The sequence below is a fragment of the Canis aureus genome, chromosome 6 (assembly GCF_053574225.1).
Source record: "Canis aureus isolate CA01 chromosome 6, VMU_Caureus_v.1.0, whole genome shotgun sequence".
Taxonomy (NCBI): Eukaryota; Metazoa; Chordata; class Mammalia; order Carnivora; family Canidae; genus Canis; species Canis aureus.
In genome coordinates, this window is record NC_135616.1 from 60288113 (window position 1) to 60312641 (window position 24529).

The 24529-nt window shown below is 46.0% G+C and overlaps 1 protein-coding gene and 1 pseudogene across 6 annotated transcripts in view; one reads left to right on the forward strand and one right to left on the reverse strand.

Annotated features, from left to right (window-relative positions):
• Positions 1 to 6060: 6060 nt before the first annotated feature.
• LOC144316210 (large ribosomal subunit protein eL31 pseudogene) lies at positions 6061 to 18026 on the reverse strand (annotated as a pseudogene). Of its 2 annotated transcripts, none has more exons than XR_013382066.1 (2): positions 17770 to 18026; positions 6061 to 7145 (listed from the first exon to the last, which is right to left on the reverse strand). The product of XR_013382066.1 is annotated as a large ribosomal subunit protein eL31 pseudogene, transcript variant X2 (transcript). The 2 variants fall into 2 exon arrangements; XR_013382065.1 differs by lacking the exon at positions 6061 to 7145 and adding an exon at positions 11423 to 17000 and having other exon boundaries at positions 17770 to 17925.
• The window catches only part of FAM20B (FAM20B glycosaminoglycan xylosylkinase), a 40975-nt gene continuing 34453 nt past the window's right edge, over positions 18008 to 24529 (forward strand). Inside the window, exon 1 of one of the 4 annotated variants that reach the window (XM_077901849.1) lies at positions 18008 to 18030. Coding sequence is in view for 1 of the 4 variants with exons in the window: in XM_077901850.1 (XP_077757976.1) it covers positions 18854 to 18987 (134 nt within the window). In the remaining 3 variants the exon portion in view is untranslated. Of the gene's footprint in view, positions 18031 to 18133; positions 18267 to 18740; positions 18988 to 24529 lie in introns of those variants that run through there. The other 3 variants (XM_077901846.1, XM_077901850.1, XM_077901848.1) reach the window with 3 other exon arrangements.

Below are 24529 nucleotides of genomic sequence, written 5' to 3' on the forward strand. Positions count from 1 at the left end.
TGTACATGTTTGGAAGTTTCCAAAAGAAAACTTTAAAAAAAAAAAAAAACAAAGCCTGGGCGAGGAGTGTCCGTCATGTGCCTGTGTCTCCCTAGCCCTTGGCTGTCCCCATCCCCAGTTCAACGCTTATCCCACTGTACTGTGAGCTGCATACTTTTGCTCGAGGGCTGAGATTGGGCTGTGTTTTGTTTGCTTTTGTACACTGGCCTCTAGCACACTAACTGGCACAAAGTAAATTTGCAACACATTTTGTCGAATCAATGAAAATCCTGCCAGTTTGTGATAGTTGGCAGAAAAGAAGCAAATCCTTAAAAATATATGTGTGTTGAAACAAAACAATGCATGTTGTTCTGCCTAATGTAGAGCCATGTTGCATCTGCTCCTGGAATCCTCTGTGAAGGCCAAAAAAGATTTAACGGCACTTGAGAGAATCAATTTAAACAGTGGAGAAGAGAGCACATGCGGACATGTCCCTGTTGTCTTGTTCTTAACAGAAGCTTGTGTTTGGCCAAATGGAAGACGCAGAAGTGGGGTGGGGAAGAGGGAAGGGGTGTTTTGTGCGGGGGAACCTAAAAAGAAAGAAAAAGGAATGAGGCAATGGGCAGGATAGGGAGATTTCTGGGCCCCATACCAGTTGAAATAAAGGACTAACTTAGAGCTAGAGGTTGAAGACCTGTTGAGATGCCTGGGCGGCTCAGTGGTTGAGCATCTGCCTTCGGCTCAGGTCATGATCCCAGGGCCTTTTGAGGAGCCTATTTCTCCCTCCGCCTATGTCTCTGCCTCTCTCTGTGTGTTTCTCATGAATAAATAAATAAAATCTTTTATAAATAAATACAGACAGATGGACAGACTTGTCTTTGTAGAACCCTGAGTATCGACACAGCTAATGAGCCACTCTCCCGAACTCCATTTCCTACACCCACCTGCTCAGACCCAATGCTCTGTAATACTTGGTGATCTCACGGGAACCCCCCCCCCCCAAGCAGCAGGGGACAGGAGAAGAGCATCACCTCAGTTTTCTGGCTTGAACAACGGGGTGAGTGGGGATGCCATTCCAAAGCACAAGAAACACAGTGGGAAGAGCAAGCTCAAAGAAAACATGGCAAGTTCACGCATGGAGACTGTTACTGTTCACTAGATGGTCCCCCTTTACCGTGGGTGATGGCAAACCTAGAAGGAGCTTACTCAGGTCCATGACAGGGAGCAAGATTCCATGACTCATCACCTTCAGAGGCAGGATCAGAGACCGGAGCCACACACAGATACACAGAAGGGTGGGTCCAAGAGTCAAGAGAGACAGAGTTTAGGGAAATTAGGATGCATTGTGGCAAGCTTAAAACTTCTGAAGTGGACGCAAGAAAGGCACTAGAGAAGAAGACACCCAGATGGTAAACAGACATGCAAGAAGACGCTCAACATCACTCATCATCAAGGAAATGCAAATCAAAACCACAATCAGATATCACAGCACATCTGCAGAATGGCTAGGATCAAAAAGGCAAGAAATAGGGGCACCTGGTGGGGCTCAGTTGGTGAAGTGTCTGCCTTCGGCTCAGGTCATGATCTCAGGATCCAGGATCAAGCCCTGCATTCGGCTCCCTGCTCAGTGGGAAGTCTGCTTTTCCCTCTGCCTCTGCCCCTACTTGTTCTCTCTCTCTCAATAAATAAATAAAATCTTTCTTTAAAAAAGAGAAAAAAATAACAAGTGTTGATGAAGATGTGGAGAAAAAGCAATGCTCAGGCATTGTTGGTGGGATTATAAATTGGTATAGTCATGTGGGAAAGAGTATGCAAGTTCCTTAAAATATTAAAAATAGAAATACCATATGATCCATTCATTCTACTACTGGATATTTACCTTCCAAAAAAGAAAAAAATGTTAATTTAAAAAGGTATATATACCCCTATGTTTATTGCAGCATTATTTACAAAAGCTGACATATGGAAACAGTCTAAATGTCCATTGAACAACGAATGGATTAAGTTGTGTACACACACACACACACACACACACTCACACTGAAATGTTACTCAGCCATAAAAAAGAGATCTTTCTTTTCTATTTGTGACAACATGGGTGTAACTAGAAGGTATTAAGTGAAATAAGTCAGAGAAAGGCAAATACCACATGATTTCACTTATGTGTAGAATCTAAAAAACAAAACAAATGAATAAACAAATAAACAAAAAGCAAAAACAGACCCATAAACACAGAGACAAACTGATAGCTGCCAGAGGTGGGGGAGAGCTGAGGGTTGGGCAAAATGGGTGAAGAGGTGCAGGAGATACAGGCTTCTAGTTATGGAATAAGTAAGTCACAGGGATGAAAGGTACAGTAAAGGGAATATAGTCCATAATCCTGTAACAGTGTCATATGGTGACAGATGGCAGCTACACTTGTGGGGAGCACAGCATAATGTAGAGACCTGTCAAATCACTACTTTGTACACCTGAAACTAATGTAACATTCTGTGTCAACTATAATTCATTTTCAAAATGTATGTAGTAGGTAAGTCATACACAAAGAAAGTGAAGTCCTTTGACAGCACATCTTTGTCCAGGAATGGCAAAACTTACACACTTAATGATCTCATGTTCAGAAGCTGACTAGCTTCCACTAAACCATGCATTTTTTGAGGACAGTCCCAACATCTTACCCACAACTGTACAACAAGCCCCAGCACGTCTACTTCACAGCAGGTGCTGAGTCAACGTATGAAACATTAGTGAATGACATGAACGCACTTGCAATGATATCGACTTGAGCTCCACCTCCAGGCTAGAATGACTGGAGGCTTTACCTTGCAGACCTCATCTGCTTGGGTGAGGCCTATCAGATATGGGCCTGGTACCCGCCTCACAAGCTACTTCTTTCTCTCTTGGTGCTCCCTCTTGGGGTCTCTGGTCCTCATTTGCTCTCATTCTTCTCTGGACTTCTCTGCTGCTTGCTCTGCTAGCTCCCAGCCACATTTCCTCACTCCACATCCAGGTCTATGGACTTCAAATTTAGGAGTAGTGAGATTGGTGCCCTTTGAACCATGTTCATTCATTAAACAAATATCTATTGAGCCCCCCAAAATGTACGAAGCACTGTTCTGTCAAGCATTGAGAATATAGCAGTAAACAAAACAGATAAGTTCCTGACCTCATACAGTTCATATTCCGATGGGAAAATGCTGTATTATTGCTAAACAAATGAACATGCCCAAAACTTTCTGAAACCTCTGGGTGCATCCTTAAAGGCAATCATCTACTCCCTCACCAACAATGTTAAATGGGTAAAGCCTGATCCATGTGAACTGCTATGACAAAGACCACCACAACCATGGCCGACATTTGGCAGAGCTGGGATTTGAACCCAAGCAGTCTGGAGGTGGCACTCATGGATTTGCCTTTCTGCTACACTTCCCAGGGACAGGAAAGGAAAATTATCTCATCAAGAGATAATGTGCAATGTTGAAATGGTGAAAGAAAGACTTTGGGGTCAGGGGTAAGTAAGAAGGCATGATTTCCCTCCATCCTAAACCACTGGTGCACATGCGTCTGGGTATGGGTGTGGTATGGGGTGTACAGAAGCACAGATGCACACATGTTCCTTGAGCCTTACACCCAGAACTCATGGCCCAGAACTCATGGGCAACCCCATCTCCTTCTCCATGGCTTTGGCTAATCCTTCCTAAAGTTGGGAAGAGAGTAGGGCACTCAGGTGACTGGCTGGTGAACATGTCATTGAAACTAGTCTGCTCAGTGACATTTGTAGGGCTAATGTTAGTTACTTGAAGTAACTACCATATTCCCTCTATAATAATTTAAGATGCTATTTTTACTAATGAAAACCAACACGGAGTATTTACTATGCTGGGCCTCCTTTAAATATGAATTATGTATTATCTTTAGAAAAGGCCAACCTGGCTTTAAAAGGTTCAAGAGAGCCTGCTAAGTCCTTATTCCAACCTATTTAGCTACATTACTTATGCTAAATTTAGAAATTAAATTACAATTTCAAGGCCATTGCCCATTGGTAAGTGGAATTGCTAGATGATATTTAATACAGGTGAGGTTGGCCATCCCACAACTTTTGCATGGCAGAGAGAAGAGAACCAAGAAGATTAGTACCAGGGGAGTAGCTTCTGAAATAGCTCCAGCTACCTACCTTTCCCTGAACCCTATCCCCACCTTCAGGAATCCTATGTAGATGGAACTGGGTTGGTGTTCTGACACACTGTCCCATTAGTTGTCACAAATGAAATGTTTAAAAACCATGAGTCCCACCAGAATGGCTAAAGATTGAAAGTTGACCATAGTAAGAGGAGCAATAGGAACTCTCATGAACTGCTGCTGATCAAAGCGTAAATTAGGACAGCCACTTTGACAACTCTTTGGCAAAAGAGTGAACACATGGGCAGCCCCGGTGGTGCAGCAGTTTCCTGGAGACCCAGGATTGAGTCCCACACCGGGCTCCTTGCATGGAGCCTGCTTCTCCCTCTGCCTGTGTCTCTGCCTCTCTCTCTCTCTCTCTCTCTCTCTCTGTCGCTCATGAATAAATAAATAAAATCTTTAAAAAAAAAAAGAGTGAACACATGTACATTTTATGAGCCAGCAACTCTATACCTAAGTATAGATCTATATGAAGTTCATGATTATGTGCATCAAAAGACATACAAGAAGGTTCATAGCAGCACTTTTTGTAAGAACCCAACTGGAAATAACCCAAATATCCTACTACAGAAGGATAACAACTCTGTGGTGTAGTCACTCGATGGAGTGCTCTATAGCAAGCAGAATAACTGGTCTACAACCACATGCAATTATGTGGATGGCTTAGTCAATATAATGTTGAGTGAAAAGGTTAGAGAGAAGAGAAATACAACTGCATGATTCCATTTATATATCCCTGCATATAAAGTTCAAAAACAGGCAAAATTCATCTATGCTGTTAAAAGCCAGGATAGTGGTTACCTTTGAGAAAGACCAAACATAGATTGGGAGAGGGCAGGTAGGGGTTCCTGGGATCCTGGAATGTTCTATTTCTTGACCCAAGTGGTTGTTACCAGGGTGTGTTCACTTTGTGCTAATTTATTTATCCATAAGCTTAGAATTTTTAAACTTTTCTGTAAACATACTTCATTTCAATAAAAGCTTTAATGATTAGACTATATTCCTAAAAAGACAGATGATGTACATATAACTTACATAGTCAGATAGGATCACAGGCCCAGGGGTATAAGCAAGTGAAGTCTTCTGGCTGTCCCATAAGTCCCCTTGGAGAGACTGCTGGAGGACCCAGATGTTACAACTCCCTCAGAGGTGTCTCACTGCATTAAAGAAGCAGTTATGTCGCTGGGCAGAAACCTGTCTCATTCTGCCAATCAAAAAGTCTTTACTCAATAAAGAGCCTGGCCAGTTGTGAAAAGCAGTCAGCCCTGTGATCCAGGAGGAAAGGCCAGTCCCTTCCCAAATCCCAATCTCCTAATATTTACCAAACACTGGGAGGACCTTTGAGGTGGGAAGGCCAACTATACAGAACCTTCCAGGTCATGCAAGTTTTCAGAGGACAGCTCCTCTCTCTTTTCTTCCCATTCACACCCAAAAAAGCATCATTTGCCCCTGGTCCAATGTCAGTTTTCTCTCTGAGGTGATCACTAGCTAAGTTTAGATACTTCATACAGCTTCCATTCTCCTGCAAAGAAGTGTCAACACAGATAACTTAATTTTTAAAATAGACAAAAGATTTAAACAGGCACCTCACAAAGGAGGATATTCAAATGGCCAATAAACATATTAAGATGTTCAGTATCTTTAGTCATCAGGGTAATTAGAATTAAAACCACAATGAGATCCTGCTATCTTTTTTCCAGAATGTCTAAAATGAAGGCCTGACGATGCCAACTGTTGGGATGCAGACCACTCTTCCACATTCCTGCTGAGACTACAAACAGGTCCAGCCTTTGGAATACAGTTTGGCACTTTCTGCTGATACTAGACTTACACAGTCATTCTACTCTTGGGTATATACCCAATGGAAATGAGCGGTATCCACCAGAAACACAGAAACATATAGATAAGAATATTCAGAGGAGCTTTATTTCTACCAGCCAAAAACTGGATCCAACCCAAGTATCTATCATAGGAGAGTGAATAAATTATTTGAGGCATATTCCTATAATGTAACATTACTCAGCAATACAAAAAAGCCTGAGATGCTGCACTACACATGAACCCGGCGAATTTCACATTATGTTCAGTGAAGTGAAGGCAGACACAAGATTATACCGTATGATTCCAAGTAAATGCAGTTCTCAAACAAGCAGCACTAATCTATGGGGATAGAAGTCAGGATAGCAATTCCTTTGTGGGACTAGGGGGTATTTACAGGGAGGAGGTGCTAGAAATGTTCCACATCTTCACCTGAGTAGTTGCATGGATGTAACTGTATATCTAGTTTTACAGAGAAGGTGGCACATAAGCTATGCTTCAATGAAAATATGAAAGAAAGAAAAAACAAAGGAAGGTAAGTAGAAAAGAAGGGATGATTGAAAGAAGGATCATCTGAACTCGGCCCTCTCAATTGCAAATGGTACAGCCACTTTGGAATATAGGCAAATTCTTTTTTTAAAAAAATATTTATTTTATTTGAGAGAGAAAGAGAGATTGAGAGAGCATAAGCAGGGGGAGGAGCAGAAGGAGAAGCAGACTCCCCACTGAGCAGGGAGCCCGACATGGGGCTCAACCCCAGGCCCCTGGGATCATGACCTGAGCCAAAGGCAGATGCTTTTAACCATCTAAGCCACCCAGGTGCCCCCACAGGCAAATTCTTAAGAAGTTAAACTTTCACCTCTCATGTGACCCAACAACTCACTTTTGGTATCTATCCTAGAGAAATGTGAATTTATGTCACATTATACCCTACATGTGAATGTTTATAGCAGCATTATCCACAACTGCCAAAAACTGGAGACAATGAACTATCTTTCAATGATGAGTGAGCGAACCATTCCATCCATACAATGAAATGCTTCCGCAACGCAGAGAAATGGGTTCCTGATGCTTGCAGCAACGTGGGTGAATCTCCAATGCTTTCTGCTGAGTGAAAGAAAATCCAGCTTCAAAGGCTGCATACTACATGATTCCATTCACAGGACATTCTGGAAAAGACAAAAATGTAGGAACAGAGAATAGGTCAGTAGTTGCAGAATTCAGGACTAGGGGAGAGGTCTGAATACAAAAGGGGCAGCATGAGAGAAATCTTTGGTGTGTGGGAAGTGATCTGTATCCTGCTGGAGGTAGTAGGTACGAGAATCTGCATGTGTCTAAAAAATGCATAGACTCTACACCAAAAAAAAAAAAAAAAGTGACTTTGACTCTATGCAAATTCAAAATGTTCATAAAAGCCCAAATAGACAGGGAAAGCCCACAGCAAAGCTCTGCCCTCTCCTCATGGACCCTGGCCTTCACTCCAAGCTCAGAGAAGGGGGCAGAGGCCTTCCAGGACTGGGCCGGTGCCTGACTCCGAGCAGCCTGTCAGGAGCTTACTTTCCCCTCCCACTCTTCCTGCGATTCGGGAATGATCACTGTTCTCTGAAATGCCATCAGCCTCCTGCCCGCCCCGGTGCCTTGGCTTTTTAATTCTTAGTCCTCACCACTCAGGCACAGCTAAACTGCCTCCATGGCTCCCTAAGGGAGAATTTGTCCTCTGAGATCATGGGGAATGCAGAGTCCTCTTGGAGGCACGGAGGAAAACTAGATGCATCTTACTCACAGTGCAGGCCTCCTCCCCGCTTCTGGGCCCAGGACGTGAGCTGTTACTGATGCACACGGAGAGGCCCGCAGGGCAGGGCCTGCAGGCTCAGTTAGCCTTGGCCATACGCCCTCAAGCGCATTCCCTCCTGGAAAACCCCAGGCCAGGCCTCCCCTGACCACCATGCCCTCCTTCCATCTCCCAGGGACATTTCCTTGATTCAGCAAAGAGTTGCCGCTTCCTGGGCATTAGGACAGTGAACAGGATGAATAAGGACCCCACCCCGGAGGAGCTTGCATTCCCCTGGGCGATGCTGCTGCTAACTATGGACACATGCACTGGAGTTTCAGAGGAACTCAGGGGCGGGGCTGGAGGGCGCCAGGATGGTAGTGGAGGCCTTGCCGGGAGATGCCTTGGAAGCCCCTGCTCCCTGGGTGCTCCTGAGCACTTTGCATTCTCCTCCTCTCCTTGGGAGGCCTGCCAGTCTTAGCAAATCGAATTATTGCCTGGGACATACTTATACCAAAGGCCCGTGATTTGTTGATCTGAAATTCAGATTTAAGCGGCTGCCCTGTATTTTATCAGGCTACCCAATGTCTAGGGGTTTATACCCTCAGGATCCAGCACTGGGGCTAGGGGTTTATACCCTCAGGATCCAACACTGGGTTATTGAGTACTCAAACAATGAAAGAATGATCCAGTAAATGGATTCATGAGCAGCACTCATTTCCCTTTGTTGCACTTTTTATTTGCATAGTAACTCCTCGGGACAAGGTAATGTCCTCCCCTGGGCCTGGCTACAGGCAGCCTAAGGGGTGGCTTAGGGGGGTTGTAACTACCTCCCACAATCTCCACCAAAGCCTCCTCTACTTCTCCACAGAATAATAAGACAAATATTTTTAAATGCGATGACAGAGGTAATATGGAAAACTAACATTTTTTTCAATCTTAGGCCCATGAAAGCATCTTTGGAAATCTTTGCTATATTTATTAGTGTGTAGTGTGTGATGTAAGAAGACACTGTTCCATGCAGTTCCCTGGCTACCTGCTTCCAACCAAAGCTTAATCTCAACAGCGGAGGGGCTCAGGGGAGCCCCTTTGGTTGGCACAAATAGCTTGCGGGTAGGTGCTTGTCATATGAATGGGCAGCAGGAACAGACCTTCTTGTGATTCTGGGTGTATAGGTCTGTCTCCCCACCCAACTGGTGGCCTTCATCATTGCCAGGCCCAGCATGTGGCAGCGGCTCAGGAAATGTGGGTTGGAAGGCTGGCTATCAAGAGCAATACCTGAGAGCTGACATTAAAGCTTCCACCTCCGTGTGCTTCCACAGGGGAAGGTTTCTTCAGAAGCAAACTCCATATTGCCCTCTGGAGGTCAGCAATTAAGGCCCAGCCTGAGCCCCGGATACAAGCAGCAGAGCAAAGGTGTGGTCTAACTGTCCAGAAGGTTCTATGAATAAGCCCAGTCTTCACTCACACTTCATGAAAGGAGCACTGTCCCAGAGCAGCCTCAGCCCCTGTTGGTTTCAACTCAGAAGGAGAGTGTTGTTGCTGGAGCCTCTTTTGAGTTTTAAAAAGGACAAGGAAAGGCACTGTATAAAGTGTTTTTACTTCTGACTTTTTTCTTCACTACTCCAAACTGTTGGACGTTGAAAATGCAAGCATATACTTGTGAATTGCTAGTCTGTGTTTGTGTATGGAGGAGGGTAGAGACTTGAAGGGACAAAATTATTTTTGTTTTCCTTGTAAGTCTCTCCATAACTCAGCTTTCCAACTGAGCATTCTACATTTATTTCTGTGTAATTATGTCATTATCTGGTGCGTTTTATAACTGGAGATGTTGAAAGCTGCTTGCTCTCCCCCGACATTATGTGCTCAAGTCAGAAGGGCCAAGATGGCGGCCCGGAGCCCACACAGAAGCCCGCCACCCGTGCAAGACCATCCCAGATAGACACCCTGACTTAGCTGGGAGAATGAGCACGGAAACGATGTATGTGATGGTGTCAAAGACTAACTCTAGACATTGAATTAATTATCAACACACTGTTTACTTGTGTATGAGGGAAGCCAGTAATTGATTTGTTTCATGTATTGAAGGCAAAATTACTAGTCAAATGAGAAATAGAGGAGAAAGGGGAGAAGGAAAAACCAAAAGCAAGTTGAAAATGATGAACTTTGCCTTTTCTTGGGTAAGGCAGCTAACTATGAAGGTGCTCAGGATGTTCTGTCTTTGGTAGCTGGATGGGCCATCAGAGAAAATTCTAGTTGTTTATGGATTCTGTAGAGCTCCGGGGAGTGTAACTGTGCCGTGTACGTGACAAGCTGCCTCTGTCTTGTCTGTCAGAGTCCTGGGTGAGCACCTCCACCTCTGTTATGCTCCACGACCCTCATAAAAATTTCTCGGTGACAAATGCCAACAGCCTAAATATCCAACAAAGGGAAACCTGCTAAATAAATTACAGAATATCCTCAGCAGGGAATGCCAAAGACGTTTTAAAATATCATGGTAATTTAAGGAAATACTGTAGTAAAAGAATATGTAATAATGTGGGAAACTGTTCGTGATATACTGATAAGTTAAAAATTAAAAATAGACTTCAAAAGAATATATACAAGGAGTTTTAGGTAAAGATGGCACAATAAACAGACATGTGTGCTCCTTTGGTCCCTCCCCAAACCCTACTAAAACAACAATAAAAGGATTTTTTCCTAGCTATAATAAGCTCTCTGTTAGAACCATAGCAGAGATATTAATAAACATAGATTCTGTACAAAGGAAAAAAAATAAATGAAAATTTGCTTTAAAGCAAGACCTAAGAAACATAAACGTGGGCCTATAAGGACAGCCTCAAAGGGTATCTTAAAAAATATACACCTGTGGGGTGCCTGTGTGGCTCAGTTGGCTAGGCATCTGACTTCAACTCTGATCATGATTTCAGGGTCCTGGGATCAAGCCCTGGGTCAAGCTCCCTGCTCAGCGGGGAGCCTCCTTCTCCCTCTCCCTCGGCTATTCCCCCTGCTTGTGCTCTTTGGCTCTCTCTATCAAATAAATAAATAAAATCTTAAAAAAAATACTCTTGCAAAGACGGTGAGGAAGAAATAGACAAAAATGACAAAATCTGGAAGCATGTGGATGAGTGATCCACATTGCAGGGTCCAGGGAGATGCCCAACATGATGTTGACGGGCAGACCAGGTAAAAAGGACAAAAAAGTGGTGTGGGAATGAGTCCAAGGAAAGATTTCTTAAGGTGAAGCTTAGAATAATTAATATGTGTGGTTTACAAGGAGGAGATATAGTTTACTGGCTGATATATTTGGATTGAAATAATAATAGTAGAGAAAACTAAGAAAAATGAAAAACTATATATCATGATATATCATGTTTTTAAAGACTTTATTTACTTATTCATGAGAGACACACAAAGAGAGAGGCAGAGACCCAGGCAGAGGAAGGAGCAGGCTCCTTGCCAAGAGCCTGATGTGGGACTCCATCCAGATCCTGGATCCCAGGATCACATCCTGAGCCTAAGGCAGACGCTCAACCGCTGAGCCACCCAGGCATCCCAAAACTATGTATCATTAACTCAAAAAAACAAAACAAAACCAAAAGCAAAACCAGTAGCACAAGCAGAAGAGGGCTCTATCCATCAGAATCCAATCAGAGAGTAGAAACTAGACAGTAATTTGAACAGAGAAAGTTTAATACAAAGATTTATTAACTGTAACAGTGGGTTGGAGTAAGGAGGGGTTGGCTCATAAAAAAGTAAACAGAACTCTACAGAATACAAGAGAAGCAGCTATAAGGGGCAGCCGCCACCCTATCTAGCTGAGTTAGAGCACCAGGGCAGCCTCTCCTGTCCCAAGGCTGTGATCCAGACCCGGCTGCAGTAGGCATAGTTGGGGTTCACAGAGTAGCAGCAGACAAGTCATGGCAGTGCGGCAATGGAGGACTTGCTAGAAATTGCTAAACTTGCTCAAAACCCACCCTCTGGGCTGTTAGCAAAAGCCACGTATGTGGCCATCAGGAGGGGGAGGGGTACTGGGTGAAGCAGCTGGCCCCTGGGCTCGTCAGTAGTCTGCCCAGCTGAGTGGATCACACCAGAACCCGGGAAGAGATCTCCCCAGCTTGAAGTGCCTCGCCAGCGCCCTCTACTGACAAAGTTCAACATGATGCCATCAGCCAAAGAAAAATACATTCAAGGTCTGATCTGCTTTTCTTAGAGTGGGCAACGAAGGGTGGCTTGGAGCTGAGAGGCCATAAATGGATAACGGGCACAATAATCTTCTTGAGATTGTTGTGAGAATAAAATGAGATATGTGTGGCCCTTAGCACAGGGCTTGGCAAACAAAATGACTTCTCAGTTAACGATAGTTACTATACTGGGTGATTCATTGGCTGTTAGCAAAGAAGCCATTCAGTATATTTTTGGGCAGTCAAATGGGTTGTCAAAGAAATAACTTCAGTTGTTTTTGGATCATCCAGAAAACCTCAGAAGTTCAACTGAGAGGTATATATGGCAGTTAATACCACTAGTGTATTGAGGTATGGATTGGAGTGGGAGAGCCCCAGATGAGAACACCCACTAGCAGAGTAAGCAACAGTCTAGGAAAGAAATGAGGAAGGCCTGGACAAGCGGTGGCAGAGGTAATGACAAGGAGGGAACATACATGCCACTCCCAAAGGAGACACAAATGCTCTGCCCCAGTGGGGGTGGGTGACCCACACGTCAGAAGATGGTTGGCTTGCCTTTTTTTTTTTTTTTTTTTTTTTGCAGTTTTATACCTTTATTTGACAATCAGCGATTAGTTCTCATCCACATTAACAGTCTGTAGATTTTTGAAAGTGGTGACAGGTACGTAGGTAACCAGCGTGTAGAGCTTCTTTGGTGAATCTTCATCCTTGTTACGTTTTCTGGACAACCGCACACGGATACGGTATGGAACATTCCTTATTCCTTTGGCCCAGACAGCTTTGTTGAGCCTGGTGTCAATGTGGACATCTGGAGTTCCCATCTCCTTCATGGCAAATTTCTGGATCTCTTTGAGTGCCCGAGGGGCACGCTTCTTGAAACCCACTCCATGGATACGTTTGTGAATGTTGATGGTGTATTCTCTGGTCACTACCTCGTTGATGGCAGAACGGCCCTTCTTCTCGCCACCCTTCTTTGTGGGAGCCATTCTGCCGGGCCCTAGTTGGAAAGGAAGCTGGCTTGCCCTTGTAGAGTGCCTTAGCAGAAAATTCTGAGCTGCACGTAACAGAAACTCTGACTAGCCATTGCCTAAACACTCAAGTTGGAAGTAGACAGTTTTAGGTTCGGTTAATTCAGTGGCTCAGAAAGCATTCAGGTGGCAAGAATGTGGAGCTATTGCCACTCATACACTGCTGATACGGGTATATATTGGTTCCACCTTTTGGAAAACTGGCACTTTCTATTAATGTTGAACATAAGCAGACCCAATGACCTAGCACCTCCAGTTGTCAGTAAACCCAAGCATTCTTCATGGAAGAAAGAATGCTCATGGCAACACCATTTGTAACAGACAAAATCTGGAAACAATTCACATCCCCATCAAGAGTAAAAATAGAGAAATAAATTGTAACATTCTCCCAATGGAATCTTTAGCAATAAGGATGAATCATCTATAACTCTACAACATGGATGGCAGTGAGGTGTTGGCTCCTTTCTCCCTGGGTTCATAGTTCTACTGTGTTAAATATCTTGTCCTCCCCTGTTCTGAGCCACCTGTCTGTGCCATGAACATCCATCTTCTAGGATAGGGTCACAAGCTGCAGGCCTGAACACCAGATTTCCTCTATCCATGTGATTTATTTGGCCTGCCCTGTATTTAAGATTTATATATTCTTAAATGTAAATGCCTATGAAAGAGGGACCAGATTCTCCTTGTCATGTTCCCTCAACACTTCTGGTTGTCTCACACCTCAGCCCACTCCCCTCATTTCCCTCCCTGCATGGCAACCACGGGATTCTGAATGTTTAATCTCCACTGGAAGGAGAGATGCAGGGGGTCTGGTCCACCAAGGTGCAGCATCTTGACCACTCAAGTCATTGGCTTCCCAGTCACATCTTTCTCACCCTCACGCACTACATAGCAGGGGTTTGGAGAGAAATGACTGGTTTCCTATGGAATACCTTCTGAAACACCAATCTCAAAATAAACACCTACTCAAAAATAAAAACTAACTGCCTGAATATTAGGTCGAATCATACGAAATTGCCAATATTCAACTGGGTTTGCCCTACAAAGATGACCATTTCACACAACTCAACATGATGCTGGCTTAGTCCTGGGAGAACAGCTATCCTCAGCATGGGTTGGAAATGAGAATAAGCTAGGAGCTTTGTCAAAAGATGAAAACGTCCTAGGCTGTGGCGATAATTGCCCAACTCTGTAAATATACTAAAAACCACTGGATTGTCCAATTTAAACAGGTGAGTTTTATGGTACATAAGCTATATCTCAATAAAGCTGCTTTAAAAAAATACTAGGATGGAAAGAAATAACTGAATGATTTGCACCACTTTCAGATGTACGTATCCCAAACAATCCTTTAGCAGAGTGGCGGGGGGCATGCGGGGAGTTGCCTTATAATGCTGACCCTGGAGCATAAGAGGTTCGCTCAGATGGCATTGACTGGTTAAGTGGGCAGCCCCACTGCTCTGAGCAAGGGCTGGACTAGGAGTGGTTCTGTAGAGCAGGTGGCAAAGTGAGAGAAAGGAGTTTGCCCAGCTGGGAAAGAAATGCTGACCCAGCAGTCCACAGAGAGCCCTGTGCAAAGAACAATCCTGCCCTGAGGCAGCAGAGGCAGAGCACAGGCTCCTGCTCCTGTTCCTGCTCCAGGGAGGGACAAATGTGCTCTTTCATTCTAATCCTCTCGTCTCCCTCTCCTGGCTCCTTGGAATGGCCAGAACTTTTCTCCAGCTTCCTTCAACTTTCTTGATGTATTAACTTCATTCGTTTCTGTAGGATCTGTCATTGTGGGTGCATTCTCTTAAAAGGAGTGTGTGTGTTCATATTCTATTGGTGCTGGTGTATATGGGCACCTTCAGACAATACTCCCCTCATACCTTGGGATTGTTGAACTGTCATTTGAGTCCTGGGGCTTGACAAATTGGCAGAGACCTGGAAATTCTGAAGCAGGTTAAGGAAAACACAATGATAAAGAGGCCAAGAAAGAAACCTCTGGTGCTTCTCACTTCCCATGTCTACAGGACCTGTTCTAAAACTTCTTTTTCAGGTGCGGAGTGCTCACCATGGGCCACATACACTGTCAGTGCTAAGGAAGATACATATGTGAATTAAACACTGCCCTAAAGGGTTTACAATCCAGGGGAAGGGGTCAGACATATCCCCAAAGATATCAATCCAAACCATACTGCAAAAGAGGCAGAAAGTACTGAATCTTAGAAGACCAGGAGTCCATGGACAGTGGCAAAGGTCAGGAAAGTCTTCACGGGCAAATGGTATTTGAGAATACATGACATTTTCACAAGTGGAGACAGGGGTGGGGTGAGGTGGGAGCCCCAGAGGAAGAATCCGTTTGATTACAACCATGGGCACAGAAAAGGGGATGTTCTCAGAGCAAGTGGGTCCTTCAGGGTGGAAGGTAAAAAGTTAGTAGAACATGGGCCTGGAAATGCCAAGTAGAGGAGTTACTATTGAATTCTGCAGGCTGTGGACAAGTCACTGGAGGATTCTTCACTGGGCTACTAACCAAGATTCCTCTACTGAGGACATATGTGCACCACCCGGGGCTGGAGGGGGACAGCCAAATTCCTGCTGTGATTTCAACTCAATGCATTTCAGCACATCAGTGCAGAGAAAGCACTCCATGGAGGGAAATAAAGACGAAATAAAGTCAGTTTGTGTCTTTAAGAGCTTGCAGTTTGGGGACAGGGAAGAGAGAGGCAAGGGGTGGGGAGATTAGCCAAGGAGACCTAGAACTACCTCCCAAGTTCTGAAAGAAGCATCACGGAAGCTTTGGCAAAGTCTCAGACCTTCCGAATGAGGGCTCTTTCTGGGCTTTTGCTCTATTTCTCAAGACTAGATTGTCAGCTTCTCCAGGATGAGAACCAGGCTTTCTTTGGCCCTCCCATAGGCTGGGTCCAGCTCAGTGTCTGGCACTTGGTAGACATTTAGTGAAGGATGGGAGGAAGGAAGCATTCTCCTGTTCTGTATCATTGACTGAGGATGTCTGCCTTTAAGCCCACGAGGCATGACCTAACTTTGGTTCACACGGGCTGTCTCTTTTCCCGCCCATATTTTGCTCACCTTGATCCCCCTTTGCTGGCAATGCCAGCCCACACTGTCTTCCTGGACCCTACTTCTCTCAGTGATCACAGAGTGCATGCTGTGTTATTTAAGTCGGCCGTATCCTTTGCAGCTGCTTCCTGTGTGCCAGTCACGTCAACTGTTTGAAGGCAGAGTCCCCGTCCTAAATGACTGCATCCCCCAAAGCACCTAGAATATATCAACCAGCTGGGAAACAAGGCCCATTCCAGAAAGAAAGGGCAGAAATGAACATCGTGGAGTGTCAGGACTCTGCTGGTGCTGTGCACGCACTCACAGAGAGCCTGAATAATGTGGCAAACTGGCAAAATGGGGCAGAAATTTTGCTGTCTGAAAGCACAAAGGCCCTGAATCCCCTGCTTGCCATCTAGGAAGACAGAAGAGGAGAGAGAGTGTCTGTCCTGTAGCATATGGGGTGGATGGAGGGATCTGATGGATAGGAAATTAAGCACTGGAGCAGGTTGTCCAGGGAGGCCCTGAATCCATCCTCCTCCATGTCCTCAGTGCCAGAAGGGACCTCCCACCCCAGAAGCAGAAGCTGCATGAGCCTTCTCCTGAGAAGTACAGCTGGACAGTCTACCTTCACTACCCTCATTGGAGTTCCAGGCAAGAAAGGAGGAGAGTCCTTTCAGGTAAAGTATCTTAGAGGAACTGTTGCTTTGTGCTTTTGGTTTATGATGGCAGTCAGACCACTGTTCCTCTGCAGAGAAATTCGGTAGCTCTCCTAACAATCCAGCTTGTTTTCCTAAGAATTATGTATGCCATGGTCAGAAAATGATCCCCAAGACCTTTCAACTACATCCAGTAAAGAGCTGATACAACTTCTTCTGTTTCTGACTGTGTACCCCTTGCAGTGACTGTTCGGTGCGCAGGGGCTGCCTCCCCAAGCAGACTGTCTCGGACTGGTGTCAAGCCCAATTATTTCTCTAGGCTCTTCTGGTGGTAAGTGCTCTGTAAATACATGCATGAATAATAACTCATGTTATACAATAATGCGAAAGTACTTTCCCCACACATTTCCTAATTTGGACCTCACAACGACCTTGTGAAATAGGTACTATGATTACCTCTCATGTTCCAGATAAGGAGAGGTACTCTGAGTGGTTAGGGGACACACCCAATATGACGCAGCCAGAAAGGAGGCATTCTGTCCACTACATCCTATTGCTTAAATGAACTAAGTAGCCTGAACAAAGTGTCAGCTTGGTCTTTCGCCCCGCCCCCCACAATCGTACCCCACAAAGCAACCTACATTATATTTCAGACATAGACTAAGTGCAAGCTTAGTACGTGGCGGAAAAATGAGAGGGTGCCTTACGCACTGGATGATCTGTAGGCAGTCAATGGAAAGGAAGCAACTTAAGGGGAGAATCTGTCATGCAAACCATTTACAGGGAGTCTACTGGGTGTGGGGCATTGGAGACAGGGACAGACTGCCCTGCCTTCATGGGGCTTACAGTCCCATGCAAGAGACAGTAAACGACTAAGCAGTTTTGCTAAATGCTCCCAACTGTAGCAGGGAATTTGCTCTGGTCCCAGGGAAGGGCGACTAGTGCGCGCTGTAGGAGGGCTGGCCTCTTGAGCAAGGGCGACACACTGACAGGCAGAAGCGTCACTGGAGGCAAACTGAATGGGCACAAGGAGTAGGGAAATTGCTTCTCACAAGCAGAACTGGACCTAAAGGACCCCAACTCTCCAGTCCCGCTGCCTGGTCTCCTACCTGCTTACGAAAGTCAGATGAGGGAAAGCAAAGGCAAGAGAGAAGTCGGAGGTCAGCTTCTGCAGGCGGGGCGGGCGTCAGGGAGGAGGCGGAGAGACGGGAGCCGGCGCCGAGGGAGTTAAGCGGGGCCGGCCCGGGGCGGGAAGGGTTAAGGGGGGCCGTCCGGAGCGAGCCCGGTAGCCCCGCCCACCAGAGGGCGGGGGCGGGGCCTCGCGGAGTGAGCCCTGGGATTGGCCGCGGGGAAGGCGTTACGCTAGGACGGTACCAACAGTCGCGCGCCGCGGAGGCGGGGGGGTGGGTGTGGGACCGGCGGCTCTGCGCGGGGAGAGGGGCCAGGGAATGGCCGGGCCGGGGGTGGGCGGGAGCCGCAGCGGCGGCGGCGGCTGGGGGCGGTGAGCGCGGCGTGGGGCTGCCCCTCCCCGGAGGCGGCGGGGGCGGCCGGGCCGCGCCGCACCGCACCGCGCGGGCGGCCATGGAGCGAGCCTAGGGCCCGGCAGGTGAGCGGCGTGGGGGCGGGGAGGGCGCGCGACCCCCGCCCCCGGCGCGGCGGGCGGGAAAGTGCGGGCGGGGCGCGGTGCGTGGCGCGCGCCCGGCGGGGGCCGCCTGGGGGCGGGGCGCCTCCCCGGGGGGCCGGGCGCCGGTGCCCGAGCGGCCCCCGAGCGGGCGGGTCCCGGGCCGGGCCTGGCTGCTGCCCCGGACGCCGGCCCGCGCCGCGCGCCCCGCCTCGCCGGCCCCGGGGCGGGCTCCTGTGGGCGGGCGCGGCCTCACCTGGGGCGCCGCGAGCCGCCGGGGGTGCTCCCGGCGGCCACCCCGGGCGCCCGGCGCCGTCCCCGGAGGCGACTGGCCCCGGTGCCGCCCTCGCGCCCCGCCGAGCGCCCGCGGCGGCGGCCCGGGGAGGATCGCGCGGCGGCGGGCCCACCTCGTGGCGGGGACGGGCGAGCGGCCGCCAGGCCCGAGGCGGGAGGCGCGGTGGAGCCGGCGGCCCCTCGGGGTCGAGCACCCCGCGCTCGCGGCCGGGCACAACTTCAGGAAGGGACGCGGTAGTCCCAAGTGGGTTGCGCTTGAGATTTCATTTCCGGGTGTGATGGCCCCGCGATTCACAGCGACCCGAGACGTCGCCGTTCCTGAGGAACGTGAGCAGTTGTCGGGCTGCGCCCTTGCCTGGGCTCTGATGAGAGTTTCCTTCTGCCCGGGCTTCTGTTGCCAGCTAGTCCTCCGGTAGGAAGCCGCGGGGCTGGAAGCATGTTGGAGGGAAAGTGGAGAGGACGGGGCAGGAGTGGTGCTTACGGGGTTTTAGCCCTTTAAAGGGCTATGCCCTCGCTTGGTTGGGTGAGGAGTTTATAATTTGGGAACATTAGAGACGCTTGATACTGCGACTCATGGTTGGCTCGGGCCGGGCCGGTGTCCGGTGTCCGCGTCCTCCCCGCTCAGCCAGTTTCCCTCTGGAGATTTGACTTGTCACCTTGAAAAGAGGGAACAGGAATGTGGGATCTTTTATTTAGCTTTTAAATGGTAGGACCTGATGCGTTTGTGATCTGGGGATGAAGATTGATGTTTGCTAGCTATTCCCATCCTCCTGGTGTTATAAATTAATGCATAAATTCCATCGAGGTTAATTTTAAAAAATTGAAAGAAAGACCTCAGTGTGCTGACTCCTTGAGTTTATGCAGGACCTTTGAGTGAAGCCTTAGAGCACTTCCACATACTTTATTTATCATCAAGACATGGCTTTGGGACGCCGAGGTACAGCTGCTAAAGATGCTAAATTATTCCCCTAGACTCAGAGCCAACCTAAGGGAGATTTAAAATTAATGTTCTGTGTTTAGTTACTAACTTTCCTGAAATCTGTGAAGTTGTTGGACTTTGGTCCCCAGAAGCATACAGTGGAATCGAATCACTCAAGAGGAGGGGCTTCCACGTTTGAAAGGACTTACCAAGGGAGAATAAAAAGGCAGGAGCAAGTAATTCAGATTCTCAGCCTCACTCAAAATAAAGTGCAGTGACAGAATGGATGTGGCAAAAGATCAAATCTTGGAGCCCACAGCTTTTCAGTGTGGCTGGTGAGAATGTGTTGTGGATTTGGTCTGTTGTTTCTCTGAAGCCAGTAGGAAACTAGCTACGATTCGGTTAAAGAGTGAAAACTGGAAAACACATGCCCTACTCTTCTTTCTGGGTACTTTGAATTAGGGAGCAAACAAATCACCGTTTGTATCGTCTAATCCTTTACATCCTAGAATTCTTTTATGTTGTATTGATAACTCTGGCTTTTAAGTCCATTCTCTTCTTTTCCATATGTAAACTCCAGCTCTCTCACATAGCCTAAAAGCTTCTGCTTACGGTCTTTTCCAAATTTTGAATTTTTAAATGAAATATGTTTGTTTGTTTACTTGCAGGGCAGACGTCAGCTTCGTACACTTTGACCATCATTTCCCTGGTGTAAAGCCCTGAAGCCAGATACCTCGGCTCTTGAATTGATAACTTTTTAAAATAGCAACCACCGTGGTTGCCTCTTGATTGGTGCAGTCTCATAATAGAGGCAGAGGCTCCTCTCTCTATTCTGTGGCCATGGTTGCAAACAATAAAACGGAGACAGTCTTCTGAACCTGATGTCAGGTCACCCTGGGACTAAGTGCCCTGTGGTTTTGTAGATTGAGGTAGGAAGTATACCAACAACAAGGTGCTGCAGTATGTTGTAACAGTGATGATAATTGGCATACTTTTCTCTCTACACCTAAACTGCATAGTGCATAGTAGGTGTGCAGGAATTATTTGGTGGCTGAGCAAATGAATGGAAAACAGTATCAAAGAAGAGGAAATATTCTAGTGCATAAATTGGTTAGTTCCTCTTTTCATTAAGAAAAAAAGGGCAATAAACATGTTGCAGATTATTGTTGAAAGTTGCTGTGAAGATGGGTATCTGTAAAGGGTGTTGTTACTTACTGGAGCTGCCTTGAGATTTGACTCTGTGATGATATTTTAGCCACTTGCATTCTAGGAGCAGCCTTTGGTCCTCTGGTCAGGCACAGCTTCACTGACTTGGCTCCAGCAGCCTTTTCTGGCTATACTCATTGAGCAGTTGGATTGGTGGTCAAAATTTTTGCCTTAATAAAAGAACTGGAGCTCTTGGCAATGGCCATGCCATTATCATTGACCCTGATGGTCCATCTTCTCATCCCTTACACGGCAGGATGGGAAAGGAGAGCTGTCCCTCCCTGAAGTGCTTGTCCAGCAGCTCCTCATTCCAAACCTCTGTATCTCAACCTCTTTTCCTTACTTGAGCTGTGTCTGTAACGCCCAAGAACTAATGAGTTCATTAACACAGACCTGGGGTACAGGAAACCTTCTTTTGCAATTGAAACTAGCTTCTGACCAACTTAAAATGTCAACATGACTGCTAGAGTCCTCTCAGAGAAATGTTAAGATCTCACTTGTGATTTTGTCTTTCCTATTCGAAAGCAGAAGAGAAAAGAAAGGCCTAGCTGCAGGCCTTGATGAGTCTTAGGAGTGCATCTGTCATCCCAATAGGAGACAAGAAATGGAGCCTGATGGAGAAAAGAGAGCTTTGGGGTGTGTGTGTGTGTGTGTGTGTAGGTTTGTACATGGAGGGGAAGATGTTACTTTGGGTACATGATAAAGGTCAAAGGATATGAAATTATGAAGTGTATCAGAACTACATATAGGGCAGTGCTTCATTTATCTTGTTTTTAAGGAATAAGGTGTTACGTGTGGGAATTCTTGTTTTGGCTCTAGCCATTGTGGAAAAAATTCCACCGTATATTAGGTGCTTTGTTTGCTTTTTAAACAGTGTAGTTTCACCTTTTATTGCCCTGAGCTTGTGGTACTAGTATCCATTACTGACCGTGTTGGAACAGGGCTTTGAAGTGACCGAAATACACAGGTTGTGTGCCACCCCCTCTGCTTTTTGAATTCTTGAATCTGCTTTTAATAGTCTGTCTCTTCCAGAGGTGGGAAAGCTGCACTTTTGCTGTTGTTAGTGTCCCTGCTGCCGTGTGTTAAATTGGCAGCTTCTGATCTTCTGTGGGGCAGCCCGGAGAACTCTGCTTTCTGGTTGAATGTGAAACAGCTAACAGGGCTGACCAAGGGACTGCCACTCTTCTCCATTAGTGGGTGAACTGTGGGACTACTATTTAGGCTGCCCAAGACCTTTTTTTTTTTGGCTGCCTTATCCGTGGTTTATATAGCAGACTTGCACTCTTGTCTAGGTACATTTATGTTCCTGTGGGTCCTCTTTGTAGAAAAGAGAAAATGGTATGGAGGTACTAGTGTCAGTTCTCATTTTAGAAAGCATCGCCAGTAATACTTGAAGATCTGGTTCCAGCCCTGTCTTGTGTCATTCTTTGGCAATGTCTTGGACCATCTCCAATCTTTCTCTTAGCATTTGCATATCATCTTTACTCCCAGTCCCAACCAATGGCAGGAACAAGGTTGGCAGTAGCAGTTGCCTTGAAAGGTGGAAGCAGGATGTATAGAGGCAGCAATTTAAAATTGGATGTATAAAATTGGTACATATATTTGGTATTTCTGCATGTTTTACTGTGCTATATATCTGAATTCATTACAGGACTTAGTTTCTCTTTGTCTGTAACCATCTTTAGACCAAGGAGCTGAAGAAATTTTTATAACCTTTAAGGCTTCTTTCCCTTGCTCTTCACTCCTTTTATTCAATAGGCATTTATCGAGTACCTCTCCAGCATCCTGCACTGTGCCAGCCTATGTGGAAGTACAAAGAGAGTAAAAGATATTCCCTGTCCTCGAGGAACTCACAAAATAGTAGAGACAGGCATGCCCAGTGTGTGTATTTATATTCATATTATAACAAAAGGATCATGCCTGGAGCCACTGAGCCTCAAATTCAGTCCAGACCTGCCTAGGGGTTCTGCTGTTGCTGTTTCTAGAGTGATCTGTGGCCTGTCAGCTTGACATACCTGGAATATAAGGTTAATAATGTGAGGTATTACTGTTGCATAAAGCTAATATACCTTTCCAAAAACTAGTGAACTGAAATGTAAAGATGGAAAATGGGAAAATCTGGAGGAAAATTTTATATTCTTTGAAATTCCGTGTTTCCATGCTATATGAGTATTAAATTCTATAATATAGTTTTAAGTGGTGGTTATATAGTGACATTTGAGCAGTGAAAGACCTAGAACTTGGGAAGGTTCATTTTACCTGTCCCGTTTGAAACAGAATGCAGATTCTTAGGCATTTCCACAGACTTTCTAGATCAGTGAACACAGCTTATGTTGGTTTTTTAGAACAAACTTCACTAGCAGTATGAGCTAAGGATTTTTTCTTTTCATTTTTCAAGAATAGGGTTAGAGAGCTGCCCTAAATCAAGGCTTAAGTGGAACAGGTTATAGGAATTAAATTTTTTCTGAGGGAGCAAACAGTCCTTTTTTTTTTTTTTTTTTTAATTTATTTGAGAGAGAGAGTGAGAGCATGAGTGGGGAGTGAGGGACAGGGGGAGAGAGAAGCAGACTCCCTGCTGAGCAGGGAGCCCGATTTGGGGCTCCATCCCAGGACCCTGACTGAGATCATGACCTGAACTAAAGGCAGACACTTAACCAACTGAGCCACCCAGGCATTCCAGGAGCAGATATTCTTTATTGCCCATTTCATTTTTGCTCTCAACCCCCGGAAGAAGGCTACTTTAATACCTTATTAATGCCTAGTAATCATTTTAGTTGGCTTTCTTCAAGAGAAACTGTTAGAGGATTTTGCATAGGGGATAGTGAGTTTACAAATAAATCTTTAAGTGGAAGTGAAAACAGCAAGGAAAAATGTAATACTCGGAGTAATTTGGACTATATGGGAATTCGATTTTCTATACCTGTAGCTTTAAGTTACTCTTAGTGGTTATCGTAAGAGCTTTAGAACGGGGGCACCTGGTTGGCTCAGTAGGTTAAGCAGCTGACTCTTGGTTTTGACTTAGATCATTACCTCAGGGTCATGGGATTGGGCCCCACATCAGCTCTGCGCTGAGGAGGGAGTCTGCTTTGAAGATTCTCTCTCCCTCAACCCCTTGAACGCGCAAGCTTTCTCTCTCTAAATAAATCTATCTTAGAATTTTAGGACATGCAAAGCTGTCATCTTTAAAAGAGCTAGGGATTCCTGGGTGGCTCAGCAGTTGGGTGGCTGCCTTCGGCTCAGGTCGAAATCCTGGGATCCTGGATCGAGTCCCGCATCGGGCTCCTGTAAAGAGCCTGCTTCTCCCTTTGCCTATGTCTCTGCCTCTCTCTCTGTGTCTCTCATGAAAAAATAAATCTTTTAAGAGAGCTAATTTTCCGACTGAAGAAATGCCTTGTGAAGGCATTTTATTTCAGCCTTTGTCGTAGAATAGAAGAATTTCATGCTTTCCATCATCAAACATGGTAGAATTGAACTTTGTAGAGAAGAGAAATAGATTGGTCCGATTAGTGACCTAGCCTCCCAGTGTTCCACTTCACACGATACCCACTTTGAAGATACCTACTTGCTGATAGTCTTAGCTCCTTTTCCACTTGAGACAAGGATTTGGTTCAGGAATAGAAGACCACTGGAACTCTCTAGAATGTGACTTGTGACTTCAGCCCCTCATTCTGCACCCCCAGAAGACTGCATCACTAGGGAGGGTTATTTTCTTTATCTTTCTCCTTTCAGGTCATTATCTTTGGGTTTTTGACCAGATAGTAATGACTAACAAGTGATCACTACAGGTTGTCCAGGCACTGATTTTCACACAGTATATGTGGTAGTGTCA